At 40.1% G+C, this 9,878-nt stretch overlaps 1 protein-coding gene across 2 annotated transcripts; it reads left to right on the top strand.

The window, feature by feature from the left end:
- The first annotated feature begins 3,820 nt into the window (after positions 1-3,820).
- LOC100482402 (olfactory receptor 51L1) lies at positions 3,821-9,681 on the top strand. 2 transcript variants are annotated; one of them, XM_034650118.1, is made up of 4 exons: positions 3,821-3,863; positions 4,888-5,139; positions 6,376-6,590; positions 8,318-9,681. In XM_034650118.1, the coding sequence occupies exon 4, from the start codon at positions 8,397-8,399 to the stop codon at positions 9,354-9,356; it is 960 nt and encodes a 319-aa protein (XP_034506009.1). In that variant the 5' UTR covers positions 3,821-3,863; positions 4,888-5,139; positions 6,376-6,590; positions 8,318-8,396; the 3' UTR covers positions 9,357-9,681. The 2 variants fall into 2 exon arrangements, with proteins under 2 accessions (XP_034506009.1, XP_034506010.1); XM_034650119.1 differs by lacking the exon at positions 6,376-6,590.
- Positions 9,682-9,878: the final 197 nt, after the last annotated feature.

Here is a 9,878-nt window from a genome sequence, read left to right as displayed (position 1 = left end):
TTCTATCATATTGATTTTAATCTTTAGTTTCTAGATTGCAAGTGAGGGTAGGGTCTATTTTAAGTGATCCATTCACTTCGCTGTGAATTTTTTCTCTGCATAATCTGTCCACTCATTTTCTATTGGGAAAGTTAAATTTAAATTGTGCACCTGCACCTCAGTGCTCATAGCAAATGTCCACAATAGCCAAACTATGGAACTGTGGAAAAAGCCCAGATGTCCATCAACAGATGAATGGATAAAGAAGACACTATGGGTGTGTGTGTGTGTGTATATATATGTATATATGATGGAATATTACTCAGCCATCAAAAAGGTGAGTTCTTAACATTTACATTGATGTGGCTGGAACTGGACGGTATTATGCTGAGCCAAATAAGTCAATCAGAGAAAGACAATTATCATATGGTTTTATTCATATGTGGAATATAAGAAACAGCGTAAGGATCATAGGGGAAGGGAGGGAAAACTGAATGGGAAGTCATCAGAGAGGGAGGCAAACCATGAGAGGTTCTTAACTATAGGAAACAAACTGACAGTTGCTGAAGGGGAGATGGGTGGGGGGGATGGGGTAACTGGGTGATGGGTATTAAGGAGGGCACGTGATGTGATGAGCACTGGGTGTTAATGCAACTGATGAACTATTGAACTCTGCATCTGAAGCTAATTATGTGCTATATGTTGGCTAATTGAATTTAAATAAAAAAATAAATTGTTCAATGGGATAGAGAAGGTAGAAAGAGTGAATGTGAAAGTATGTGAAATGTGAAACTTGATGAAGCCACAAACACAGATAAAAAGATACAAATGTTTTAGGACAAAATAAAGAGGAAAGTGTGTAAAAATGTATTTGCTCAAAGAGTATACATAAACTAAATGGTAGGACAGGGTAAGGTTGCGAGAGCTTCTGTCTGGTGATGAAAGTTTTTACTCTGAGGTGAAAGCTCACATGTAGTGAGTAAGTGCCCTGGGAAAGTGTTAATTAGGAAGAGAAAGGCTCAGATGTGGACCAGCTCCTTTGCGGAATTTTTTAAAACAGAGATTTCAGCAAGCATCCATAATCAAATTAATGATGATGGTATTTTCCAATACTATGTACAGAATAATCACCATCCACTGTCTCACACACACAAATGCAAATAAACTATTGTATCATTAGGACAATTTAACGAAGCATTTAAGAATGAAAGCTCTGGAGTCGGTGTGTGGAGACAAACCAGGTCTACCACTTGTCAGCTGTCTAACCTTATACAAGTCACTTAAACTTATATTGGTTGGAGTTAAAATTTATGTGGGTTAATACATGGAATGTTCTCAGAAAAACAACTGATTTTGAGTAAACATTCAGGAATGACAAATTATTACGTAACTTCCCAATAATCCGTTTTCCCTGTATTCCTCTTGTGTCCCAGTTTATATATCATGATTCAGAAAGGTCATTCTCTGGACACTCACTACTCCTTGACCCACACATCCAGCTCTTTTCATGTTCAAAAGAGAATATTAACCCCTAGGGGCTTTAGGGGCCATATAACCACAGTAAGCAGAAGTTTGGGGTATGAAACTCCAACAACAGAGTCAGTGGGTCAGTGTAACTCGATATGATGCCCGGTCCGCTATACATGCTCCAATCCCTGCTTCAGTGGACACTGGCTTAAGGGTTATTTTTCCTGATCACAGGACTCCATAATTTTTAAGCGTCTCTAATAGTGGTAAGAGAGGCAGAATAGGGAAGTGCTGGATATTTGCCAACGTTACAAAAAATGGGGAACTGAGTCTGACATCGGACAGTTCGTGGTGATTACGCAAACTTGTGATGGCTCTGTGGTTTCTCGTGGCCACAAGCGTCCTGCGGCTGTTGCATAACTGCCTCACACATGCGCACAAAAGCCAGCTAGCTCTCACGTGACTGAGAGTGACGCCTCCACTTGGGATGCCAGAGGACTCCTAGTGGGCCCGGTCTATGTGTCTATATCTGGAGAACCTGCGAGAGAAAAGTTAGTCTGCCTGAGCAGAGCACCTCCCCATACAGCATGAGTAGGAATCCACGCAGTTCCCAGAAACCCACTCCTATTCCCACAACGCCACATGAACATTTTGTCCCCAAATTATAACCACCCATAAGCATCAGAGCCCAACCCCCACCTGGCACAACTCGGATTTCCCGAGTTCACCCACACTAACTCATCTGGAGTGTACACTTTTGCTTCGCAATACAGCTTCTTCTGCTATACTTTATTCTGACTTGTCTTTGAATTTTTTTTCTCCAGCGAAGTCAAGAACCCGGCATTGGCTGGTGGTTGAGGTCTCAGGCATCGAGAATTGCCCCGGTCTCTGTTATCCGTGGATAGAATAAAAGAGTGTCTGAGGAATAACGTCAGTTGTGCCCTATAAAGAAGAAAGTGTGGCGGGGGGAGGCTGTTTATAATGGGACCAGGATGACTTTCAAAATGTTGTTCTACGGTGTTAAGAAAAGGGACAAGGATAGTCAGCAAATAACAGTATGGCGTGGGGGGAGGGGCCAGCCAATGCAGAAGTGTGCAGAGCAAAGGAAAGGTCATCGGGGGAAGTTTGGGTGAATTTGTCTAGAGAAGGGACTGAAATGGAGAGAAAGTCATAAAGTTATCTGACTAACTGGATACATGTAAGGAAGTGAAGGAAGCTCAGGGTGTGGATTATAACAACAGTGGTGCAATTCTTGCCTGCTGAGGTCAGAAGTAAATACATATTGTGTCAAGAGCGGAGCAATGCAAGGAGTTGTTCCATTCCCGACACACTCATCAAGCTCACCTTGTCATCATGCTGAATGAAATTCATGTTGGTGCAAATGAACTTCCTTCGGCTCGTTCCCCAGCAAGCAGCATATCCTCACAAATGCGGGTATTTCAATCCTGAAGCCTGTAATTTGGCAGTCCCTAAATTGTTTAGACTAAAATTTTTTTTTTAATAATATTTTTTATTATATTATGTTAGTCACCATACAGTACATCCCCGGTTTTCGATGTAAAGTTCCATGATTCATTAGTTGCGTATAACACCCAGTGCACCATGCAATACGTTCCCTCCTTACTACCCATCACCAGCCTATCCCATTCCCCTTCCCCTCCTCCCCTCTGAAGCCCTCAGTTTGTTTCTCAGAATCCATAGTCTAAAATCTTAAAAAAAAAAAAGTCTGGAGGGAATTATTCTCTAGTGAAAACTATCTATCTTATCATGTCTCCCTCTACTATATTGTCTTACAACTGCACTATTTCTTACCAAGTACTCCAAACCTAAGACTCTTACACGTTCTTCAGCTAACAAGTGGTATCACTATCTTCCCAATAGGAGATTTTTGGATTTTCATTCATTTAACTCCGGATATCGATACTTAGTATTTTCCCTCATTTAGCATCCCTACTTTTGTCATATAGTGAATTCCATATCCATACATATACATGAATGAAAATACAGCTGTGGAAATATGTTAGTAAAAGTAAAGCTTCTCTGTTCATGAATAAGGAGATATTTACAGAGATCATCTCAGGGCCTTGCAATAAGGAAATAGAATACGCTTGCTATTGTCTGTCACTAAAGACAACTTCTATATATTTATTTGGGTAGTGCCTCTGCTGAGGTAGAGTAACTCAGAAATAATATATGGGACTCCGTCATATGAAAAAAATAATTTCTACTTGAGGATTTATAGGCTTTGTAGTTTCTCCATAGACTAAAATTCCATGCATTTTGGCTTACTTAAATCAGCAAAGGTTTCAAAATATATGTTGTTATTGATTTGCTTTATAGGAAAATCCGTGCAGAGTGATTTAAATTCATATTAAAGAAATGAAAGTGTAAGGAGAATGGGAGGCATCCAATGCCAGGTAAGTCAGTAAGTTCAGATCATTTCTCTGGCAATTCCATAAGAAGGCTTCGAAGAGGGAACTGTGAGGGTTTTTTGATTGTTAACTTATAAATAGATAAATAATCTCTCCTTTTCATAGACTATCAGTTGATGTCAAATTTCTTTAGTAATTGAGTACACTTTCTGTAGGAGAGCTATTATTTATACTGAGGTGATCAACTCCTGAAAAGCCAGTTCTCAACTGAAAGTATTAAATACTGCAGTGCCTAAACATTAGTGAGTTGGGATATATGTGCAAAAGACAACATCTGAGGGGAGTGGACACATGTAAAGTTGTTAGGCATTATAATCAGACCAATGTTACCAGGATCAAAACCAGGGTTGGAAAAATTAACAGAAGACCACATTTTTACAAGTAGTTCCTGGACCAAACAGATCTGACCTTACAACTGAAACTCCCATCCCAATGAGAGATGTCTGATTATTCATTTATGCACATGCCACCCTGTTGCACTGCTCAATCACAAATAGACATTTAAGAGTCAGTATTGCTGGCAAAGAGAGAGTTTTAATAGTTGAAAAAAAGGCTCTATTTTTAATCATATCAAGCATCTTAATCTGTTTCATCAAGAACTCTATGGCAAGGGGAAGAAGGGACCACTCCAGCCAATCAGATCTGAGTGATGACATTGGTTTTATTGCTTTTCTGCGTGGTCTTTAAAATAGATTTTATTTTTTATAGAAGTTTTAAGGTCACAGCAAAATTGAGTGGAAGGAACGCAAATTTCCATGTCCCCACTGCTGTATGATGTTGAGGGAGGCAGATCACATGACTGAGTCTCATTTTCGTCCAGTGCATCGTAATAGAACTGAACTAGAGACACTTCCAGCTCTTAGGGCATAGACTCTGTGTCCCTCCCCAGTTTAGGTTTAACAAGACCCTCTCATTGGCTACACCATGTCCAAAAATCTTTATTGCCCCATCATATTCTGGATACAAACTAGTATTTCATATTGCATGACACTACCTCCTTTGTTCCCAGACATTGAGGCGACAAGCATTAGAGAATCTCAACAGCCTTCTTGCCCCTGTGTTCCCAAACTGCCATACCCTGCTGCAGCCTGAGTGGTGGAGAGAAACTGAACTGAACTGGTGGCACTGACAGAGTTACACACTGTCCTGTATTTATCCTGGGGCCTCACACCTCAGAGGACTGGAGGAAGACTTATGAACTGATCCTTCTTGCTCTGAGAACTAGAATGGTCTCTAATGACAAGAGGAACTATTCTGCCAGGTAAGTGAGGACTGAGGGCAATAAAAGTGGGAGGTAAGAGGAAAACACAGAGACAAAAGAGAGGAGGGTGGACAACCAGAGTGGAGAAGGACGATCAGGAGAGTGTTCCAGAAGAGAAAGGCTCTCAGTTCATCATAGGACAGAATTTTCACCAAAATACCTTCATTGTTCATGCTCATTCTTACAGTATTCAAGCCAGACTCGGTCAGAGTTTTCAGACTGTACTTGCCTGAGATACCCTAGACCTTTATGGTAGGTGGTCTCTGTCTCCATGGGCAGGATGTGATACTTACACGGGGTGACGATTTATTTTTCTGATGTGACAGAATGGAGATTCCAGAGTGTGACAGGGATTGTATCAGATAGCCTTCAAAGTCCCACAGTATCCCAAGTATCAGTGCTTTTTAATATGACATTAAGTGTGACTCAGAGGTCTAAACCCCAAATTATAACTTCTTCTGATTTTTGAGCTTGTAAACTAACTCTTTAAACTCTACCTTCCTCCTCTGAGGAATGGAAGAAGACATCACAAGGCCATGTGAATGAATTTTAAATTAGACAATCAGAAGCAATAGGAACTGGGTAGTCAAAATGAACCCATGTCAAATATAAGGAGTTGTGGAATAATTGGCAGGGCAGATCTTAGGGATATGTGGAATATTACCAAATATATGTTACTTTAGAATATATGTTACAACTTCACAAGGGAATACTAACATGGCTGCTCAGATTCCACACTTATCGTAGTCCCAAATCTCATTCCTTTTCTTAGACTTCCCATTTTATCCTGGGATATATCTTCTTTTTTATTTCCTTCCCAAACTGGCAATGAGTGGGATGAAAAATATATATAAATAAAGCCATCAAAATTACCAGAAGAATTTGGGGGTAGAGAAAAAGAACATCAAGCAGTTTATACCTATGGCTATACTAACTTTTCACTGGATGAAACAGAGATAAATCTGATATCCTTCCTTTCCCACGCCTCAGCCAATTAGCTCACTTTTGTGAGTAGCCCTCTCAGGGTGTTTCCTCTCTGGAAGGATACTCCAGAGTCTCCACATATCTTCCTACCTCCCATTACACTTCAAAGAAATATTGTTATTGTCATTGCTGTCTGTCATCATTATCACGATTACTTTCTGTTCACTAATGTAAGGCTGTATGCTAAGTGTTTTACCCACGTTAGCTCCTTTAATCTGAAGCACGATCCTGTCAAATTGTTTTTCCCTACAGTTCACAGATGAGGCTACTTTGCTACAGAGGAAAATAAGCCATTCGTCCAACTTAAAAAGTGAGGAAGTTTTGGAACCAGAATTTTCCTGATGTGGATAAGCTTGTGAAAGCAGAGGGAGAGTCTGAACGAGGGGGATGGTGGACAGTTGTCTCCTAAAACCTCAATAGAAAGTCATGGAGATGATAAAGCTGCTTCAGACTGGCCTCCAGCTCAGGTATCTACCATTTTTTAATTAAACTTCAAGTTCACCTCTTCTTGGAAGAGGGAAAGAGCCACTCTGAAATCAGAGAAATGGTCTGAACTGACTAAGCAGCGAGGTAAAAAGAAGGCAGATTTCTACATTTGGATTAGGGATGAGATATTGAAAAGTAATCAACAAAAAGAAGTAATAATATTGGAATATTTTGGCACTGAAGGTAATGAGTGTAAGTATAGAAAGGTAGAAAGGAAGGCGAGAGAGACAAGCCCAGGGCAAGAGAAGCAGGAATTGGTGGTGGTAATAAGTCAGGCCGATTGAAGAAACTAGCAGGACCATAGGCACCAGGTTATACAATATGTGAGCAGTATTCAGTTGTAATATGAGTAGTCAGAGAGACTGAACTCATCTCTGGCATTTACTTATTTGACTTCTTGATTACGGGTTTTCCATTTCCTCGAAAATTGTGATTATTAATCATTCCAGTCAAAACTGCTGAATTCAGGTTTTATCTGGGTGGACCTAGAGAAGATTGAAGGGAATTTGAAGTTCTCTAGGGACCAAAGTAGACTTTACATGATAGGAAGAGACAAGTTTATTCTTTGATAATGGGAAGTAATCTGTCTCCTGGACTATAAATTCTCAGGACAGTCTTTGGTGAGCAGAGATTCTTTTCAAGTGATGGGCAAGTGGGATTTTGAGAGGTGGCTCATCTTTCTTACTTCAGAGATGTGTTTCTTGACCACAGAAGAAGTACTGGAATCTATTGGGGGGAAATATATTTTCTCATTTGTTCTGAGTAGGAAAGATTTTGTATCAAGGTCAGATGCTTTTCCTGAGCATTATAGTTTTTGAGTTATCTTATTTTTTCTTGCTTTTGCTTTGAAGCATGAGTTTCTACTCCCTCTTTCCTTATAGCACCTATCTTTCTCTCTTTCTTTCTTTTTTCTTTGGTAGAAGGCACCACTCTCTAAATGACTGATCGGATCTGAAACTTAATAGAAAGAAGGCTTTGAAACTTTAATATCAGAGTCAGAGGCAATTAAACCTTGCTTAAATTATGTATTTTTTTTTTACAATAAGAACATTACATATAAAATTCTATGTTTCATTATTAGAACTTTTTTAAATTCAAAATTGTTATAATTAAGTCTATTTTAACCCATATTTAGCCCCTGGCAATGCTAGTCCAAGACCAAGCCTGTGGCCTCAACTCTACAACTGGGGATATGTCAGTAAGACCTGCTTATGCTAATAAGTACTGCTGACCCATACTTGCCTGAATCCTGTAAAGATACCTCCTTGCGTGGTATTCTAGTACTATTGAAAATCTATGTGGCTTAGGCAGAACAAGGCATTGTGTGTAAATCACTACAGGAGTCATAAAACAAACAAACCAGCAAACAAACAAACAAACAAAACAGGCTAATGTTAAGATCAGTAGCCCTAGCCAAGGAAATTCTGGAAGAAAATTATAGAACGAAAGATGTAAACTAGAACCATTTGCTTGTGTGTGCTGTTTCTTATAGTGTCTTTAGAAGAAGATTGTCCATACTTAGAAAGGATGTCAATTGGTCTGCATCTGAGAAGCAGGAGGAAAGGTCCTTGTGGTTGTAAAGTAGATATTTTGCTTAATTCACCATGCTCAGCAATGCAATGAAGAAAGACAGAGCAAAAATGTGGAGACAAATAGAAGAGTGTTTACCAAAAGCACTGAAGGTTCATTTGTTTTTTTTGTTTTCCAGACTGAGATGCTGATCTCATCATTGCCCTCCCCACTGGAGTGGGATCCTGAAATTGGGTTGTAGTTTAACAGTGAGCTCCATGGCAACCTTAAACTCCAGTAGTACCCTGTCCTCCACGTTCTATCTCACAGGTATCCCTGGCTATGAGGAATTTCACCACTGGATATCCATTCCATTCTGTGTCCTCTACCTTGTTGGAATAATGGGTAACTGCACCATCCTGCATATTGTCCGGACAGACCCCAGGCTCCACGAGCCCATGTACTACTTCCTGGCCATGCTCTCCCTCTCTGACATGGGCATGTCCATGCCCACAATGATATCACTCTTCAGGGTGCTGTGGTCCATTTCCAGGGAAATCCAGTTCAACACCTGTGTGGTCCAAATGTTTTTTATTCACACTTTCTCCTTCACAGAATCGTCTGTGCTCTTGGCCATGGCCTTTGACTGCTATGTGGCTATGTGCCACCCTCTACGATATGCTACCATTCTCACCCCAAGACTTATCACTAAAATTGGAATTGTAGCCCTGCTTAGGAGTGCCTTTGCCATGACTCCGATTCTGGTCCGGCTGGCCTTCTTTCCTTTCTGCCACTCCCACATCCTTTCTCATTCCTATTGTCTGCACCAGGACATGATTCGCCTTGCCTGTGCTGACACCATGTTTAATGTTATATATGGGTTGATTCTGGTCATTGTGCTGTGGGGCATGGACTCTCTGGGTATTTTTGTGTCTTATATGTGCATCCTTCACTCAATATTAAGAATTGCATCACGTGAGGGGAGGCTTAAGGCTCTCAACACGTGTGCATCCCACATCTGCGTTGTACTCATCCTTTATGTGCCTATGATAGGGCTTTCTATTGTCCATCGTTTTGCCAAACACTCCTCCCCACTCATCCATGTCTTCATGGCTCACGTCTACTTATTGGTTCCACCTGTGCTCAATCCCATCATCTACAGTGTGAAGACCAAGCAGATCTGCCAAGGAGTCCTCCACCTGCTTTTCCCCACAAAAATCAGTTCTGCTATGATGTAGGCATGTCTTCAAGGCAATGATGGCATCAACTAAATGGTTTAAACACATACTGATTTGTGTGCTCTAGGTATGTTGGCATCATAGTTACCACCAAAAGAGTAAAGAACAGAAATAGAACCAACAGAGCATCTTGAGAAGTGTCTATAGAAGAGTTGTTGTCCATTGGGACTATACAGCTTGACTTAACATGTACTTCATAAATTCTATTAAATATGAATATGTTGGAGCGGAGTGTGGCAGAAATCATTTCCATCTATTCCCTTCCATGTCTAATTCCAACCCTTTCCAAGGTCATTTATCTGTTAATTTTTCATTAAATATGTTAAACCCATGTATCTTTGCTTCCTGATACTTTGTATTTGCCAGGGAATTTAATATTCCCTTGCTTGTTATATCAATATCTCTGTATATCTACTTTTCCCTTCTTTTTTAATAATGGGAAAAATCTTACCTTGACATAAAAGCATTTTATTTTTTTAATAATTTTTATTTTGTTATGTTAGTCACCATACAGTATATCCT

Source organism: Ailuropoda melanoleuca, unplaced genomic scaffold, assembly GCF_002007445.2.
Source record: "Ailuropoda melanoleuca isolate Jingjing unplaced genomic scaffold, ASM200744v2 unplaced-scaffold11322, whole genome shotgun sequence".
NCBI lineage: Eukaryota > Metazoa > Chordata > Mammalia > Carnivora > Ursidae > Ailuropoda > Ailuropoda melanoleuca.
This window is presented reverse-complemented; position numbering and strand designations above follow the sequence as displayed.

What these genes read in the sequence shown, in the direction of transcription:
- LOC100482402 (XM_034650119.1), top strand. Translation starts at nt 8,397, where the DNA reads ATGGCAACCTTAAACTCCAGTAGTACCCTGTCCTCCACGTTCTATCTC.